The sequence below is a fragment of the Rana temporaria genome, chromosome 8, assembly GCF_905171775.1.
Source record: "Rana temporaria chromosome 8, aRanTem1.1, whole genome shotgun sequence".
Classification (NCBI taxonomy): Eukaryota; Metazoa; Chordata; class Amphibia; order Anura; family Ranidae; genus Rana; species Rana temporaria.
In genome coordinates this window covers 93,020,310-93,040,428 of record NC_053496.1, presented here as the reverse complement: position 1 = coordinate 93,040,428, position 20,119 = coordinate 93,020,310, and the positions used below count along the sequence as shown (strand labels likewise).

The 20,119-nt window shown below is 40.1% G+C and overlaps 1 protein-coding gene across 1 annotated transcript in view; it reads left to right on the top strand.

Annotated features, from left to right (window-relative positions):
* The window catches only part of OIT3 (oncoprotein induced transcript 3), a 41,593-nt gene that overhangs the window by 11,195 nt on the left and 10,279 nt on the right, over nt 1-20,119 (top strand). The window contains exons 3-7 of the mRNA XM_040362301.1: nt 3,158-3,268; nt 9,678-9,800; nt 15,694-15,816; nt 17,542-17,702; nt 19,451-19,866. Of these exons, the coding sequence (XP_040218235.1) occupies nt 3,158-3,268; nt 9,678-9,800; nt 15,694-15,816; nt 17,542-17,702; nt 19,451-19,866 (934 nt within the window). The remainder of the gene's footprint in view (nt 1-3,157; nt 3,269-9,677; nt 9,801-15,693; nt 15,817-17,541; nt 17,703-19,450; nt 19,867-20,119) is intronic.

Below are 20,119 nucleotides of genomic sequence, written 5' to 3'. Positions count from 1 at the left end.
CGACCCCCTAATTTTCCAGCTAAAATGTTGGTTTTGGGATATACTCACCGTATAAGACGACCCCTCACTGTGCCATTATACATGCCTCACTGTGCCATTATACATGCCTCACTGTGCCATTATTACATGCCTTACTGTGCCATTATTACATGCCTTACTGTGCCATTATTACATGCCTTACTGTGCTATTATTACATGCCTTACTATGCCATTATTACATCCCTCACTGTGCCATCATTACATGCCTCACTGTGCAATTATTACATGCCTCACTGTGTCATTGCCGACCTCACTGTACCATTCCATTCCCTGCCTCGACGATCTCCCTACCTTTTCCTGTTTGCAGAGTATGTCAGACGGCGGCCATCCATTATTCAAAAGCTGCGCCTCCTCCTCAGGCTGTTCCGTGATAGATGTCCTCTCGTCCGAGGCCGAGGATGAGAAGGCATCCGTGATAGGCAGAACACTGAACAGAGGCTCTCCTGGGAAAATTAGTGTTCCGCCTATCACAAAACGGTCTGAGGAGGAGGCGCGGCTTTTGAATAATGGATGGCCGGTACCCGGCGTATAAGATGCCCCCTGACTTTTGGGGCATTATTTTAGATGCAAAAGGTCGTCTTATACGCCGGAAAATACGGCATGTCTTTATTTCATAGAAAAAGCGCAGTTTATTATAGTGTGATTTTAAAATATTCATTTATGTTGTTCCACATAAACAGATATACATGTACATATGCACTGTATATTCTTAGATTTAAACTAAAGTATAGATATTTGAATTTTCAAAGCTGTTCTGTGATCTCTAAATTAAAGTATAACTAAAGAAAAAACTTTTTACAATTTTGATGGGTTGGCGAGGTATAAGAACACCTGTGAGGTTTTTATTGTTGTCTGTGCCCCCATAAAGGAGATTCATTCTCTCTATTTATCCTAATGACTGCTATCGCTGAAAATGAGCATGATAGAAAATTACACATTTTGAGTCACCAGAACAGAAATAGAGTGGACATGTTCCAAAGGAGACGCTAGTTAATAGACAACCAGGGATTTCCCTTTCTTTGGAGGGATTTCCTTTTACTTCTTGTTGTGGCTGTTGGATGGGAAATGAAGACAAATCTCCCAAATGGGACACAGATTGCTAAAGAAAAAATAATTACAAGTATTATAACCCTCCCTTACTTTAACCTAAAATGAAAAAAATAGGGTTTTTTAATACAGCTTACCTGTAAAATCCCTTTCTTGGGAATACATCATGGGACACAGAGCCTTAAAGCGGGAGTTCACCCGAAAAACAATTTTTAACATTAGATTGATGCTCGTTTTGTCAAGGGGAATCAAGTGTTTTTTTTTTAAATCGAAGCAGTACTTCGATTCCCCTTCACAAAACGAGCCTCAATCTAATGTTAAAAATTTAGTTTTTGGGTGAACCTCCACTTTAATTACTTAATGGCTTATGTACTCACCACAGGGGATCGGACACCTAATTAGAATTGAGTTCCTCCCCTATATAACCACTCCCAAATGTAGCAAAGTTTTGTAGCAAAGCAATAAGTGTACCTCATTTAACTCATTTAACTCCGAAGAGGGGTTGGGCCCTGTGGCAGAATAAACAGACAATCAGTCTTTCGTATCTGAGCCGTAGCTTGCAGATAAACTTTCAACTCTCTTACAAAATTTAGAGTGTAGACTCTCTTCCTCCGCAGACTGCGGATCAGGAAAAAAGACAGTAGGACTATATCTTGATTCAGATGAAATCCTGAAACCACCTTAGGTAAGAAAGTCAGGTGAGGACGCAGGACCACCCTGTCATCATGAATAATCATGTACGGTTCTTTACACGAAAGAGCTGCCAATTCCGATACACTCCTTGCTAAGGATATGGCTATGAGAAAAAACAGTTACTTTGTCAAAAGACTTAAAGAAGCAGGGTGTAATGGTTCAAAAGGTAGTTTCTGTAAAACAGACAATACCAAATTCAAATCCCATGGGCACACGGGAGACTTAACTGGCGGATTCAAACGCAGTGCTCCCTGAACAAAGACCCGGACTAGAGAATGAAAGGCAATCGGTTTTTGAAAGAATACCGACAAGGCCGAGATCTGGCCCTTAAAAATGTCATGGTGGCGCCCAGGGCAAAGAGGAAAGGGGGAGATCACTGGGGCTTCATTGGGGGGACCCCTGTATGCGTTTGTGGCAGAGCCTGCAGCGGAGGAGGTGAGTGGCGTTTTAATTGACTGACTTCACTGAGCTTGTCTTGGATGGCTATGTAAGAATACACCATGTATGCACTTACTCCCTCCAGTGGTGAAAACCAGGAAAGACATCCTACTCATAGAAGATAATATTAAAATAAATGATCCTCTCTTACCTTATCCACACTGCAGGAAAGCTATTAAGAAGTAGTTCCAGCTTTCCCCCATCACAGCGGGCAAGTTGTGCCAACCTTCAGGTTTATCAAGGTTTCCATTAGAGAAACCTCATACCTGGACCTGTAGAAGACTCTGCCAGTAATTTTTCGTGCCACAGTTGCATTAGTACACCAAAGTCTGGATCCCAGAGCCCAGACCTCCACAGAGAGACATTACAGGCAAACCTTGTTTCTTCTTTACACAAGGCCCGGTTACCACCCATCTTAGGCTTTTGATATCAGCCCGAGGTATGGATCCGGTTATAGCTCCTAGGCCTCCGCAGAAAGACCATCAAAAGAGCTTTTCTTTTTAGCACAGGTTCAACGTGACCAACCACCTTAGACACTGGCGAAAAAACTGAGGTACTTTCCATTTGGGAGGGGTTATATAGTGGAGGAACTCCATTCTAATTGGGTTAACCAGTGTCCAATCACCTGTGGTGACTACATAACCCATTAAGTAATTAAGGCTCTGTGTCCCGTGATGTATGAGCAGGAAAACAGTTTGGCTTTAACTAGTAATTCATAAATACGCTGACAAAAAATGAACTGATACACGTTTATATACATGATCAAACTGGTTTAATTGCGCTCCATACATAAACTATAATGATGGTAAGGTCATTTTTTACTCAATGTATATTTATGTTCTAGCTAATTTCACAAAGTTGGTTTTCTTTTGCTTTCAGTACAGTAATGTGATTTTATCTGTTTATATAAACATTTATATGTGTTTTTATCTTTATTAAGACTTTTATGACATCTGTGATTTGATGGAGTGTGGAGGGACATGTATGGATACTGGAGATTGTGTTTGCAGCTCTGGAACAGTTCTTGGTCCCGATTTACAAACCTGTCTGGGTAAGAGAATAAACCTAATTAGTAACCACCCCATCATTTAGCAGTATTGTTCCAGTAAAATGAGAGCAGATTAGTTGTTAATATAGGCATGGTGCTATGCTTCATATTGCTTTTCTGTTTGTGTTGCAATAACCAACTCTAATTAGCTTTAATCTTCGTGAACACTATATAGACTTCCCCTATATGCCACCTCTGGCTCTTGATTAACTTCACTCACCCAAATAATGGTGCAAGTATATGTTAGCAAATATTTTAATGAAAGATTTTTGTTTGCATTGCGCTTTTAAATATCTATTTTAAAAAATAGTTATCAATGTGAACTTTCCCATTCTTCACTTTGAAATATCATACTTCATTGCTTATTTTTTTATGATCTATTTGTATTCTCTCCTTGTCAGAGCAGAAGTGTCAGACTGTAAGTCCTGTCTCTTGTCAGAGCAGAAGTGTCAGACTGTAAGTCCTGTCTCCTGCCTGAGATCAATGTGGACAAAAGACACTCTAAAAACTGTCATATGACAAAGGTGCTGTAAAGTTTATATGAAATAAAACAAAAGCATTGCTATTTGTCGAGTATACCTTCCTTCACTAGCCCAGACAGAGTCAGTTATCAGTCTTGTGTTCATGGCAGAATACAGGTCAGTCATCACGTGGCCTTACAGCCTGATTCCGAGTTGACCTTTCTTTTCCGTCAGGAAGAGAATATAACTAAATAACAGTAAATAGTTACATTCTGAGAGGTACGGCTGCACTAGTTGGATTTTTTTAGGGGGAATTCAATTTCTTACAAATGTGCATTGCTGGATGGTTCTTTCTAACGTTCCACTTTTTTTTTATTTGGATCTTTGGCCTGATCATCTGACATGAAGAGTCATATTTTTCCTATTCTATTCCCTGGTGGGGGTAGGGTCATAAATGCTGCAGAGAATGACACTGTCATGCCTACCCCTAGTGCGTAGATGGTCAGGCACTATAGTCTCTGTGCTTTTCACCAATTGCAGCCCCCTTTCCCAAACGGCAAGCAGGCATGCCGCTACTTGGTTGACCCCAGGTCTAATACACAATGCTATAGTGCCTAGTTACCACACCGGGGCAAGCGCTAACTAAGCAAACCACTTGTGGTTGGCAGACAGGTGAAGAGGTCCAATGGCAGTCTGGGTTCAGGGCAAGCAACAATCAAAGAGTAGTCAGGATCAAATCCATGGTCAAAATGCAGGCTGAGTTCAGAGAGTAATCCAAAGTCCAATTTGAGGCTGATGCAAGAGGATTAAAACTAGTTGGCAGGGATCAGTCAAAGGCAAAGGTCAAGGCATGGGAACAAGGCAGACAAACAGGGAGCTTGAAGCATGTGTTGCAAACACTATCGCAAGCATGACACTAGGGGCTTGGCAGGCTTAAAACAGGTTCAGAGCATATTGAAATGTTCACTCTCCTGCGATGTGGTATTTCCCAACGTGTTATCAGACTCTTATCTTGACATGTTAGTATGTGTGGATAATGCATACCACATTACCTTCCGATGACTGGGGGAGTTCTAATGAACTGAAAGCATAGAAGAATATAGAGGGCGCATAGGCCTTGTGCATTATCCTCAATACATGTTTGATTTAATAAAAATAGAGGTGAATATACTCACAAACCAATACTGGTGTCATGACATTATCATAAAATCATCCACTTGAATCCATATACAAAAATCCACAACACTTGAAGTCACATGATGTGGATTTTTATACTGAGAGGGGACATAAAACAAAACAAAAAAATATCATGATGATTAAAAGATCATGTGAATTTATCACACATTTAGGAAGCAGAGTTTAAGGCCAGGGCATCCATATTTGGACAGAGTACTTCATACTCTAGTTCTCTATGGTTCAGGCTGTACATTTTGATTTGGAGCATTAGATTCTATAACAGGCCTCATTAAACTCCCATCTCATGTGGAGGTGATGTATGTGGGGAAAGCAGTTTAAAGCTAAGTGGATAATCAGCAATGCCTTTCTGCAGATAAGGAATGAACAGACTATAGCAGTGTTCATGCAGGGCCAAGAATATTTTTAGCTTCCATCAGGCAGGGGAGCAGAGGCTGAGCACTTGCTGATTGATAGCTCCCCTGAATTGACACACAATGAAAAAATCTTCCGTCAGCTGCCATTCCTGATTTATTAATTCTGTATGAATTCTGATAGAAACATAGTAAGTCCAGGGAAAATAGAACAGTGGAGAGCTGTTCATGTAGCTTGAAGAGGATGGTTAGGAAGAGCAATGATAGAAGGAGGGAGAGAGGACAGAGTCCTATACCGAACAGAGTGCAGCTTCAGAAACCACATAAATAAAATTAGTAATAATTCAAAGACCTCTCAGTAAGAAGCCCTGCAGACACATACACACACCACTAAAACTGACTGATTAGACAGATCAAAAAATGCATGCTAGGCAGAACTTCCAGTCTAATCAAGTCAAAGTATAATGAAACGTTATTTTTATTTTTTTAACCAATATGTTATTTTGTGTACTAGCACATCACCCTCACATAAACTGAAGATATCGTAGGCAAACCAGTGTACAATCATCATAAGAATCCTTTATTGAGTACTTTGGGGTTAAAAAGTTCCAAGATACATAGAAAACACTAATGTGTTTCTGCCCCTGGGAGCGTTAGTCATAGCACTTTAAATATTTCAATGCCCCACTTTTCTTTCTCAATATTAAAAGGAAAATCCACCAAAAATGTATGCTACATTTTGATGTGTTTCTTACAACTCAACTCACCCACTAGTTTTTTATATCTCTTGGGGTTTCCAGTGGTCGGATATCTCCACCAGATTTCTCACTTCCTTACAACTGTGATGGCCATTCCACAAACAAACAATGAATTCCAAATAAACCTTCATTATAATCTTGCGGTATAGGATGGAGACATAAAATGTTTATGGGGTTTACTCTTTACTAGAGCCAACCCACCATTGACCACTTACAACTAAAAATGTGTTTTCAGGCCAGTTGGTCCTAAAAGAAAAGCCCCAATAAGAGGCCCACCTATGGTGTGGTGATAGTTGCCTGGTTGTCCTGCTGTTTCTTTTGCTTAGAAACTTCCCGTGTCCTTTATCTTGAAGAAGCATTGAGCAAGTAAAGTGTGAAGAAAATCGTTACTGCTGGTCTGGATTTTTGATCAAGAAATGTTGACACCTAAAATTTACTATTTTGTTCCTGGCTGTTGCAACTACATGATAACCATTCTGACTGGCCGCAGCATGGAGATCTGTAAATTAGCTGGCAACGGGTTCTATTGTAGTGTACCCCACAACTGTACAGAAAGTAGGACATTAATAAGAGTATATGCCACACTAGATTGGTGCAAATATAGATTCTACTGACCCTGCAATTTCATTGTTTTATTGTGTTCTTATAATTGTTACAACTAGGCTGTACCGAAGAACCTGCAGATTAAGAAATGACTTCTAGGTCCCACAACCCTGCTACCATGCTCACTTAGAGCTCTTTCACACAGGCTTTAAAAATAGGTGGTTGGGTCACATTTTTACTGATTCCCAAGCCCTTGTAATCACCACTCAAACTGTTAAGATAGGGAGCCATGTGAACTGCAGTGTTAGTGTTGCCTTGTGCCACATCAAGCAAAAATAACAACGCTTGCAGAGTTCAGTAGGCATTGCAGCTTTACAACTGCCTCCATTCACTTATTTTTAAGCACACCAAAAACATGCCTGAAACGCACTGTAAATGTGCCTATGGTGTTTACAGAGTGTTTCAGGTGCCATTGCAAAGCATGAAAAGTGATCACTTCCCAATTAAGCCTTATGAAAAAATTTAAGTTGAGACATCTCACAGGATATGTGAGGGGTATTTCCTGATGTGTCTTGAATGCCTGTCCAAAATGCTCATTAACACTATAGATTCATTAATGACTCCTTTAAAAAATCAACGTCTGTGTGAAAGAATAGCACCGTCGTGGTAAAGCGCCAAAACTATTGGCGCTTTACCAACGTTTTTGCGGCGCTATTCGGCCATTAGCGGGGCTGCTAGTGGCCGAAAAAAAGTTAAAACCGCCCACAAAGCACCGATGCAGCGGCAGTTTGCCATCGGTTCGGCGGCGCTGCCTATTGATTTCAATGGGCAGGGGCGCTCCTACAGCGGCTCAAAGATACGGCTAGCAGGACTTTTTTTACCGTCCTGCCAGCGCACCGAAAATTTCCAAATTGGGACCAAAGTATCGATATTTTGTGTGGCTACCATTATTTTCTAGCACTGCCTCAAACCTCTTGGGCATGGAGTTCACCAGAGCTTCAAAGGTTGCCACTGGAGTCCTCTTCCATTCGACATTACAGAGCTGGTGGATTTTTAGAGACCTTGCCCTCCTCAACTTTCCATTTGTGGATGCCCCCAGATGCTTAATAGGGTTTAGGTCTGGAGACATGCTTGGCCAGTGCATCCCCTTTACCCCCAGCTTCTTTAGCACGGCAGTGGTCGTCTTAGAGGTGTGTTTGGGGATGTTATCATGTTAGAATACTGCCCTGCGGTCCAGTCTTCGAAGGGAGGGGATTATGCTCTGCTTCAGTATGTCACAGTACATGTTGGCATTCTTGGTTCCCTCAGGGAACTGTAACTCCCCAGTGTCAGCAGCACTCATGCAGCCCCAGACCATGACACTCCCACCACCATGCTTGACTGTAGGCAAGACACACTTGTCTTTGTACTCCTCACCTGCTTGACGCCACACACGCTTGATGCCATCTGAACCAAATACGTTTATCTTGGTCTCATCAGACCACAGAACATGGTTCCAGTAATCCATGTGCTTAGTCTGCAGCAAACTGTTTGCAGGCTTTCTTGTGTATCACATGCCTGTTTGCAACACATGCCTCAAATAGACTGCATAAGTATAGCTCCAACATCTGTGGTGGATGCTTGGGTTTAGCGGTATCCAACCAATGTAAAGCTGGTCTGATTAGTAAGGCATATTTCAGGGCTTCAAGAGTTTCCATGGTTTTTGAAGGCCAGTTCTTGGGATCAAGCTACCAGAGAGGAAGGCTAGAAGAGCAGAATAGAGTAGAATTAAAATACACCACACACATAGAGGTCTCTAAAGATTTCATTAACCAGATGCTGAAAAAACATGGAGGCATTACATAACCCAACGTATCACTAATTGTTTATAATGTGCATCCCAAGTTTTCCAGGTATTCCATTGGTCTCCCTCCTTTATTTGGACCAGATTGTTAGCCCCCTTAGGTCAAGTTTGGAGAAAATCTAGGGCTTTAAGTAGGCAATCAAATAGTTCTGTGATGAAGGGAGTGTGTACCGATTTTCATCATTGTCAGGTACCAGTAGTATAAAACTGGCCATACACTATACAATCTAATTTTACTATCTGTGTACAATCTTCTTTATATGTACCAGTAGAGTTTCATCAATAGTTGACACACAGAGATGAGTGGAGATCAAGCACAAGCTTTAGATTTAGAAGTGAAATTTGCCATGGTCACAGCGTCAATAAAGACAGGAATGGGAGTTTACCAACCTCTGGAGTTGGATGGTAAGAGCAGGAGAATTAGCTGAGGGCAAAAAGTGGTCTAGGAGCACCTTCTTTCCCTGCTCTCCAACTCATCCTTAACATGACTAGATAGTTCTTTCAAAATGGTAGCCACTGGGACTTCGTTTTCAAGACCAGCTTCCTTGGAAAAGGAGAAAGAGGTCACCAGCAGAGGGGGAGGCACATCCAGACTTATTTATTATGCGGTGAAGGACAGCTTGGAATTCTAAGTAATCCCAGACCAGGCGATCTTCTTTCTTCAAGAGGTGTAAGCCCAGGCCAGGATTCCAGCATAGTTAAAGAAGCCTCTGCAGCCCTTAGGATCCCCAAGGTGAAGGAGAAAGGTGCCAGATAATGATTGAGTAAAGCATGAGAGAAGTGGAGTTGCAGTGAAGACTGTGAAAAAAGCTGAGATGCAGCAGATGCTGCAGGTGTAGTGGCGGATGTGGGTGCCTGCAGAGTCCTTGGCTACAGGTGTACCAAAGACTAGACTGGGGTGCAGCAATGAACAGGAAGCATTGCAGCGGGGTCCTAGACTATGGGTGCATTGTTGGCGACTAACAAAAACAACTCTATTCTCAAGGGGTGACATGTCATGTGAATCAGCTGCAACAATCTAGGTAAAACCCTGACACGTCAGTGGCGGATTGAAGAATCGCTGAAGCTTGGAAGGTAAGTAGCCTTCCTAGATCTACTCATTCCATTTTCTGACATGTACTTTTTAATATGTGAAGGCAGCCTAGAAGCACAGTTCTTCCAGCTCTTACTCAACCCAAGTGTTCACATGACCATTCAAATAAATATTGTATGGGATGGAAACTAACCACTACTTTTGCATGACTTTTTCAATACCTGCAGATGCGAATGAATGTGAGGATAATAATGGAGGCTGCAGTGACATCTGTATCAACCTGAAGAACTCCCATCGCTGTGAGTGTGCGAAAGGAAGAGTCTTGAAAGAAGATGGAAAGACATGTGAAGGTGACTTGTATATTGGATCATGTTTTTATTTGGTTCCTTTAAGAAGTATTGAGGAGTTGTGATAGCTCACCTGTCCTAGTGCAACAGCCTTGTGTAGTTTGTGTCCAGTGTTCATAACATTGTTATACAGATACACAAAAATACCAGTACTATTTTTTTTCTCATAGAAGCTGCTCTCATGGACTGCATGCTGCAAAACATATGTTTATATATTTTGGACCACTCAAAGCTAAAGTATAATCATAGTTACATAGTTAGTCCGGTTGAAAAAAGACAAATTAAAGTCCATCCAGTTCAACCATAAAAAATAAATAAATAAAATAAAAAATATCGTAACATCCCGTATACACAATCCTATACCCACAGTTGATCCAGAGGAAGGCAAAAAACCCCAGCAGAGCATGATCCAATTTGCTACAGCAATGTAAAAAAATCCTTCCTGATCCCCCGAGAGGCAATCAGATTTTCCCTGAATCAACTTTACCTATAAATGTTAGTACTCAGTTGTATTATGTACATTTAGGAAAGAATCCAGGCCTTTCTTAAAGCAATTTACTGAGCTGGCCAAAATCACCTCTGGAGGGAGCCTATTCAACATTTTCAGCTCTTGCTGTGAATAAACCTTTGCTCTAGGTGTAAAAAGTGCCCCCTTGCCTCTGTGTTGACCGTAAGGTAAATTACTCAACACCAAGTTTGCTATATGGACCCCTTATATATTTGTACATGTTGATCATATCCCCTACTTAATCTCTTCTCAAGAGAAAATAAATTCAGTTCCTCTAATCTTTTCTCATAGCTGAGCGCCTCCATGCCACTTATCAGTGTGGTTGCCCTTCTCTGCACTTTCTCCAGTTCCCCAATATCCTTTTTGAGAACTGGTGGCCAAAACTGATCTGGATATTCCAGATGAGGTCTTTCTAATTATTTGTACAGGGGCAAAATTATCTCCCTCTCTCTCTCTCTCTCTGAAGTCCATACCTTTCTTAATACAAGAAAGGACTTTGCTCGCTTTGGAAACCGCAGCTTGGCATTGCATGATATCATTGAGCTTATGATCTACCAAGACCCCCAGATCCTTCTCCACTATGGATTCCCCCCAGTTGTACTCCCGCTAGTAAGTATGATGCATACAAATTCTTAGCCCCCAAGTACATAACTTTGCATTTATCAACGTTAAACCTTATCTGCCACATAGTCGCCCAATTAGACAGTGCATTGAGGTTGGCTTGTAAATTGGAGACATTCTGTAAGGATGTTATTCCACTGCATAGCTTTGTGTCATCTGGAAAGACTGAAATAGCAAAGAACTCTCTGATGATCTGAAAAAAAAAAATGTTGATATACATAAAGATGGCCTAGGCTATATGAAGATTGCCAAGACTCTGAAACTGAGCTGCAGCACAGTGGCCAAGACCATACAGCGGTTTAACAGAACAGGTTGCTCTCAGAACAGACCATGCCATGGTCGACCAAAGGAGTTGAGTGCACATGCTCAGCGCCATATCCATATGTTGTCTTTGGGATATAGGCATATGAGTGCTGCCAGCATTGCTGCAAAGGTTGTGGTGGTCAGCCTGTCAGTGCTCTGACCATACACCGCACATTGCATCAAATTGGTCTGCATGGCTGTCGTCCCAAAAGGAAGCCTTTTCTAAAGATGATGCACAAGAAGGCACGCAAGCAGTTTTCTGAAGACAAGCAGACTAAGGACATGGATCAATTGGAACCATGTCCTGTGGTCTGATGAGACCAAGATAAACTTATTTGGTTCAGGTGGTGTCAATCGTGTGTGGCGGCAACCAGATGAGGACTAGAGTCAAGCATGGTGGTGGGAGCGTCATGGTCTGGGGCTGCATGAGTGCTGCCAGCACTGGGGAGCTACAGTTAATCGAGGGAACCATGAATTCCAACATGTACTGTGACATACTGAAGCAGAGCATGATCCCCCTCCCTTTGGAGACTGGGCTGCAGGGAAGTATTCCAACATGATAACGACTCCAAACACACCTCCAAGACGACCACTGCCTTGCTTAAGAAGCTGAGGGTAAAGGTGATGGACTGGCCAAACCCTTTTGAGTATCTGCGGGGCATCCTCAAATGGAAGGTGGAGGAGTGCAAGGTCTCTAACATCCACCAGCTCTGTGATGTTGTCATGGAAGAGTGGAAGAGGACTCCAGTGGCAACCTGTGAAGCTCTGGTGAACTCCATGCCCAAGAGGGTTAAGGCAGTGCTGGAAAATAATGGTGGCCACACAAAATATTGACAATTTGGACATTCTCACTTAGGGGTGTACTTGCTTTTGTTGCCAGCGGTTTAGACATTAATGGCTGTTTGAGTTATTTTGAAGGGACAACAAATTTACACTGTTATACAAGCTGTACACTCACTACTTTACATTGTAGCAAAGTGTAATTTCTTCAGTGTTGTCACATAAAGATATGATAAAATATTTACAAAAACGTGAGGGGTGTACTCACTTTTTTGAGATACTGCATATCTCAGACACCTAGTACAAATCTTCTCAGTTGTCAGACAGTAGCACAAGGTCACGTTCTCAATCCAGCTCCAGAGAAGCCTAAAGCCCTGTACACACGATCGGTCCATCCGATGAAAACGGTCTGATGGACCGTTTTCAGTGGTTAACCGATGAAGCTGACTGATGGTCAGTCGTGCCTACACACCATCGGTTAAAAAAACGATCATGTCAGAACGCGGTGACGTAAAACACCAGGACATGCTGAAAAAAAAGTTCAATGCTTCCAAGCATGCGTCGACTTGATTCTGAGCATGCATGGATTTTTAACCGATGGACGTGCCTACAAACGATCGTTTTTTTTCTATCGGTTAGGTATCCATCGGTTAAATTTAAAACAAGATTGCTTTTTTTTAACCTATGGATAATTAACGGATGGGGCCAACACACGATCGGTTTGGTCCGATGAAAACGGTCCATCAGACCGTTCTCATCGGTTTGACCGATCGTGTGTACGCGGCATTAGTTAGCAGCCTGGATTTTGAGAGGCTATGGTTCGTGGATTGAGGTTGCTCTTCGAGAATGGTAGATGTCTTCATGAGAGCATGGAAGAACAGCATGAACAAAGACTGTTAATTTGCAGAACGGTTATCTTGTTAGCCGGAGGCCATATTTAACCGCATTTTGTTTTCACATTATCCCATCCTGGTTAGATAGTTAGTTCCCAGTGGTAGGCTGACATGGAGCTGTCGGGAAAGTGTAAAATTGAATATCAAATACTTACCGCAATTTTCCTTTCCTGTCAGCACAGACTCCCACCTAGGTGCAGAAATCGAGTTATAGAATGCTCACCTGAGGGAGTCAAATTTATGAGTTATGAGGTCCTGCGGATGGGGGTATGGGTGGAGCATACTCAGTGGTAGTGGTAGACTGACATTGGGCTTGTCAGGAAAATAAAATTGCCGTCAGTATTTGATATTCAATTTTCCCTTAATTCTATTTAGGTTGGGTGAAAACCTCAAATTAAATCAAAACCTTTTTTTTCAGTTTTAAATAAAATGTGGAAACGTTATATCATCAGTCAGGTTTTTGTTGCTGTACCTGATGGGTGTCAGTGGGAGATACATAGCTAGTAAGAAAAACTTGACACAATTTATAAAAATGTTTGTGTTGATTTCTCTGTCCCTTTGGAGAGATTTCCTGTGACTTCCTATTTTTATTATTTATTTTATTTTAATTGCTGCAAATAAAAAACAAAAACTGTATGCTTTGCATTTACCTAGAATGTTTTGTTTGGGAAAATTAATGCAATCTGGTCTATTTCACATTTTAGTCTGCAATTTAAAAAAAAGTATTGGTGCAGTGTCTTGGTCAAATTTGAACACGTAATAAACATTCTTCACTTGTTTTGAATAATGTTGAACAATAAATATGTTTTTGTTTCAATGTTCCTTTTTTTTTATTATAATTTTCACATGTATTGATTACAGTAAAGAAAAGTATAATTTTTGCATTCACAAATGCAGACATATTCACCAGGGGATAATTGTTTAAACCCCTAATAAAAGAAAAAAAAAAACAAAGGACTTACAAAACAATGTATTACCTTTTGTTGTTGGGCAACTAATGCCTGTGTGTTTTTGCAATACTGTTTTAAGTTTGTCCTTTGGTCGAAAATGCGGTTCCCAACACAAATTGGACTGCCACTACTGGTAAAAAAAAAAAAAAAAAAGCTAAACAAATACAGAACATTTTCTTTACAATACCAATGTTCAACAAGAATTTATGCCCCCTCAAATTTTTGTATTACTGTTTTTCCTAAATGGAGTTCTTCATAATTTTGGCCTGCATGCTGTTCATCACATTGACAAAAAGAAAAAATGCACATAAGTTTCAAAAATCTTTTGCAAAAGGAAAGCAGTATTTACTGCAGTTTTTTAAATATAATTTCTCACGTTGTAAAGGCTTGTTTTCAATATACAGTATATCACGAAAGTGATTGTCCCATGATCTGCACCCTTCAATCAGATTACACAAACCTGTTCCTTACTACATAAAAACCGCTCTTGCTTTTTTGGGCAAATGTGCTTTTTCTTACAGTTAATATAAAGCAAATTGACAATCTGCAGATATTGGTTCACAGTGGAACATTTCAGTTCTTGTGCTATTTTGTTCACCCAGGTTAACTACACCTATGGAGAGTCAACCAAAATAATAAAACTAAAATAATAAACATGATTTTCGGAAGCAGCCAATACATTTCTAAAAAGAAAAGTAGCAGTGGATATGGCACTAAGACATTTTATTTTATTTAACTATCATCCACAATAAAATGTGGGAGGTAGTAGTAAAAATAGAACCAGAAAATATATGAGCAGCAATAAATGTTTACAGTTTGTAAACTATGCAACAAACTATTACCAGAATTAAGAACAGACCGAAATATTCAGGGAGGGAATACCCTGATCATAGTGCTTAATAAGATTCATGGGGGTATGCCTATTAAAGCTCATCTAGCAACATTTTGTGAGACCCAAGACAGGAAAGATTCAGGAATATACCACAGCAGGGACATTAATCAACAATAAAGGAAACTATTATATAAATCCCACATATACTTATTCCACTTTCCATTAATGATCAGTATATTGTAACATGATGATCAAATAAATATGTCTTTCTCCACATGTTCTGCTTTTACTTTTTCTCACTTCTTTTAGAGGTACTAACATTTTTAAAAAGCAGCGAGGTACAATTTTATATATAGAGTTTTTTCAAACATATTTTTGGTAAAGAGATGTATTTTGGTTATAACTATTTGTACTGAACATTATCTGGTATATATGATTAAAGGGGTTGTAAAGGAATTTTTTCCCCCCCTAAATAGCTTCCTTTACCTTAGTGCAGTCCTCCTTCACTTACCTCATCCTTCGATTTTGCTTTTAAATGTCCTTATTTCTTCTGAGAAATCCTCACTTCCTGTTCTTCTGTCTGTATCTACACACCGTAATGTGAGGATTTCTCCCTGGTGTGGAGAAAGCCTCTTGAGGGGGCGAGCAGGAGTGTCAGGACGCCCACTAACACACAGCTCCTTTCTCTATCTGTAAAGTAGAGAGCGTCCTGCTTTGCCTGCTCGCCCCCTCCCCCCTCAAGAGGCTTTCTCCACACCAGGGAGAAAGCCTAGCATTACTGTGTGTAGTAACAGACAGAAGAACAGGAAGTGAGGATTTCTCAGAAGAAATGAGGACATTTAAAAGCAAAATGGAAGGATGAGGTAAGTGAAGGAGGACTGCACTAAGGTAAAGGAAGCCATTTAGGGAAAAACATTTTTTCCTTTTAAAACCCATTTAATTCTTACAATTTCTGGCACATTTTTCAATCTCTCTTTTTGCAATGCTATCTTGTTACTATCTCTCTTAGATATTGAAGGCTGTCAAAATAACAATGGAGGTTGTAGTCACAGCTGTGTTCTATTTGGTGATACCTACCAGTGCCAATGCCCACGAGGCCTTCTCCTGTCTGAGGATAACCAAACATGTCAAGGTATGTTTTTTTTTTTTAAATTGTGATTTTTTTTTTTTATGTAACTTTTGGTGCACAAATTTGGTGAATGTTTTTTAAACCATTTCATCATTCTCTAGACACATTTAGTGAAGTAGTCATGCTAAATAATACTATAGTCTTGCCTTATATTAAATTAGAGTTCCTCATCAGTAGCAATTGACATGGTGGAATTATATTTTTCATAACATTACCTGGGCCCTGGCATACCAACATCTGTGGAACTTTTATTCTAAATTATTTAAGTTTCTCTCTGAACTATTACTTTTGAATAAACATCTCATGAAAAAAATCAAACTTTTTTAAACAAAAACTTACAAATAAAGAATCAATGACAAACATGGTCCCAGCCCGCTTGGTTTTCATCTTTTTTATTGGAATTTGTAAAGTTATATTATATAATAAATAAAGTCATGTCTTCTCTTTTGTTCCCCTAACCCTTTATACCTTCCTTTTTCCACTTAAGCATGACATGATACTCAATGGCCTCTTCACATATTATCTGGCAACTTCTATTTAATTATTTCACATAGGAGAAATGTTAAATATTACTACAGAAGTGTATTTAATTAATAACAATTTCTAATACTGTGTCATACGGTGGCTACTTGATATGATTTTTTTACTCAACATGTGCATGTATATGATTGCTCATGGGAACACCTATATGCTATTAGTTTGTTCCCTTACTATTTATTTTGCATAAAATAGTTTCATTGAGAGATGTGGCACTATGGCAGTGATAATAACACTTGATAACATTTGCATAGCCAGAGTATAACCAACAAAAGTTAATAGTGACCATAAGCAATCTTATCGTTCAACAACTGAATAGCACAAAAATAAACAGTTATATACTGTACACTGACAAAGTGCTTACTGTTAGGGCCATCTTTTCCAAAAATTAAGGGGAGTAAAAAAAAAAAATGTTTCCCTTGCTATTCTAAAGAAACAATATATATTTCCAGCCAAACCAAAAAATAGGCATAGATGTCCCTGGGATCTTTACATTTCAATCTGCAATCACAAATGTTTTAAGCTAAAAAAAAATGAATGCCACTTCTGTGCAATATTACCGTGGAGAGATTTCCTCTCAGCTTAGATTGGGCTTTAGAAACAAAAAATAATAGAAGATCTCTGTACTACTCCGTGCATGTCCAATAAATTTACCACAGGCAGCAAGGTGTGACTTGAAGAGGCAGATGACAATTTCTATTCCAGCCAATCAACATTAGGTTTTCGGTTGTGCTTCTTCCATACACATCAGTTTGTAAGATGATTTCAGCACCTCATAAACTTTTTCTCCATATTCCTAGACATTTTTTTCCCCACACGCTATTATGTTTCTGGATTCTGTTTGAATCATAACTTTGCTCCCTGAATGCACACTGACATTGTAAGACGTACTTATCATTCATAGTAAGAGCTGGTGTGAAACTAGAGCTGCACCATTGACCTGCAGCAGGGAGTGATTGTTCTGCTCTGTTACTGAGATCTGTCTACAATAGAACATTTAATCCTGCCACTAATAACCACCAGGGATTTTTCATGCTGGAAAGAGATAGACGTTAAAACAAATTGTATTTCTAAACCTGCAAAATGCTTCTATATGCCTTGTGCTCTGGTAGAAAGGAGATGTACAGAAAATACAAACTTTTTAACATTGGCCATCATATTGTTAAAGTTTTATTCTGCTTTCTATTCCAGTTCCAGTGATATGTAAACCCAGCAACATAGAAGTCTCTGTGCCAAAGGAACTGGTTGGGGGTCTTGAGCTGTCACTTACCAATTCCTCCTGCAAAGGAACGTCCAATGGCACCCATGTCAATATTAACTTCAACCTGAAAACCTGTGGGACTGTCATGAATGTATGTAACCGTAAAAAAAATTCTGTCATGTCTTGGTTCCCATTAAAGGGAATCTTTATATTAAACTGTGAAGAATCTCCTTCTTGATAATTCCAGTCAAAGATTTGGCACTTTTAATTTTCTTTCAATGGTTGATGGAATTTTTTTATTAAAGACAAAAGGTAAAAAGAAATGGAAATAAAGACACAGACTGCAGTTTTCAGGGCTCTCTATGAACAGAGATGACCATATGGGATTCCAAGAGTCACAGCTAGGCTACTCAGTTTACTAAATCTGCCATTCATCTGTGCACTTCCTACCTGTTCTGTCTCAAATGGCCATCCTTTGCCCATCTTACCACTGAGCCTACATTTAATACCTAGGAATAGGGATGAGCTTCGAGTTCCATTTGAACTCATGTTCGACTCGAACATTGCCTGTTCCTGGAACAGCGAACAATTTGGGGTGTTTGCGGCAAATTCGAAAAGCCGCAGAACACCCTGGAAAAGTCTATGGGAGAAATATAAAGTGCTAATTTTAAAGGCTTACATGCAAGTTATTGTCCTAAAAAGTGTTGGGGACCTGGGTCCTGCCCCAGGAGACATGTATCATTGCAAAAAAAGTTTAAAAAAAACAGCTGTTTTTTCGGGAGCAGTGATTTTAATAATGCTTAAAGTGAAACAATAAAAGTGAAATATTCCCTTAAATTTCATACCTAGGGGGTGTGTAAAGTATGCCTGTAAAGCAGCGCTTGTTTCCCGTGCTTACAACTGTCTCTGCACAAATTGTCATTTCTGAAGGATAAAAAGTCATTTAAAATCACTGCTCCCGAAAAAACATTTTTAAACCTTTTTTTTGCATTGATACATGTCCCCAGGGGCAGGACACGGGTCCCCAAACACTTTTTAAGACAATAACTTGCATATTAGCCTTTAAAATTAGCAAACGTTCGAGTCCCATAGACTTTAATGGGGTTCTAAAGTTCACATGAACTTTTGGTCTGTTCGCAGATTCTGGTGCGAACCGAACGGGGGGGGGGGGTGTTTGGCTCATCCCTAGTGGTGACCTGCGTTCATCCAGTGCAGTAAAACACGGGTCGTCGCTCTTAAGCCTAATGGTTGTCTTTGCTTCTCCAAAATTTGTTTTGAATATATTAATATAATTTGCACAGTATTATTTTATTTTGACATCCTTTTCATTAACAATTTCCAATTTGGTTACAGCTCTTATTTTCAAATTACAAAATATGTGTAACGTTTGCAACAAGCCCATGTCCTAATGATGAATTCTAAGTGAGTTAATAAATACATTCAGTCGCTACGGCGTCCACCGGCTCAGTGGGAGATCTCTCCGCTGATCTCCGCTGAGCCGGCGGATGACAAGTCCCTCTGCTCACTGAGAGGGGAGGGGCTTGTGCAGCGCTGCTGTCTCCTATGGGGAGATCTGATGAAAACGGACAGCATGTCCGTTTTCATCAGATCTCACCCGATCCGATCCGCCATGGACGGATGGGGACGTATCGTCATCTATCCGATTTTGGCGGATCGGATGTCTCCGCTGACATCCGACACTCTATAGGACTGCATGGAGCGGCCGTTCAGGTCTGCCGTCAAAACTGACAGGCGGACCTGAACGGTCCAATCGTGTGAAAGGGGCCTAAACTGTAAACCTTTCAAAAACTATTTTGTTTTGCAGGAGCAAATATTTTTTTTTTGTAAAACCAAGATTACTTCCGTTACTGTATTTGTACTTACTTCTGTGTCTTACAGGTAGTAAGTGATAAGATCATCGCCACCAATCTGGTGACTGGAATGCCAAAACAGACTCCTGGAAGTAATGGTGACATTATTATTCGTACCAGCAAGATCATAATTCCTATAACATGTGAATTCCCCAGACTATACACAATTTCAGAGGGGTATGTACCCAATCTGAAGAACTCACCACTGGAAATAATGGGACGCAGCAGAGGCACCTTCCCATTCAGCCTGGAGATCTTCAAGGACAAAGAATTTGATGAGCCCTACAAGGAAACAAAGCCAGTACTAAAGCTCAGAGACTCCCTATACTTTGGGATTGAGCCCCTTATAAGAGTGAATGGTCTGGAAACCTTGGTGGAGAGTTGCTATGCCACACCTACTTCCAAGAATGACGAGATCCTAAAATACTACCTAATACAGGATGGGCAAGTATTACATTAATGGTCAAATACTATAGCTTGTTGAAAATCACACTTTTATTGTCTTTGCTAATGGAATATGAAATGTTTTAATAAAACAAGAAAGTCAACAATTCTTTTCAAACTGAACTCCAACCCAAAATATTTTTTTGGGTGTTTGTTTTTTGTCTGTGTCCCTACTGGGGATATCTTCCATTGAAAGGAAGGAAAAAAACATTTCTACAACAGTAAGCAGTCAGCAAAAATGAAATAGAAAATG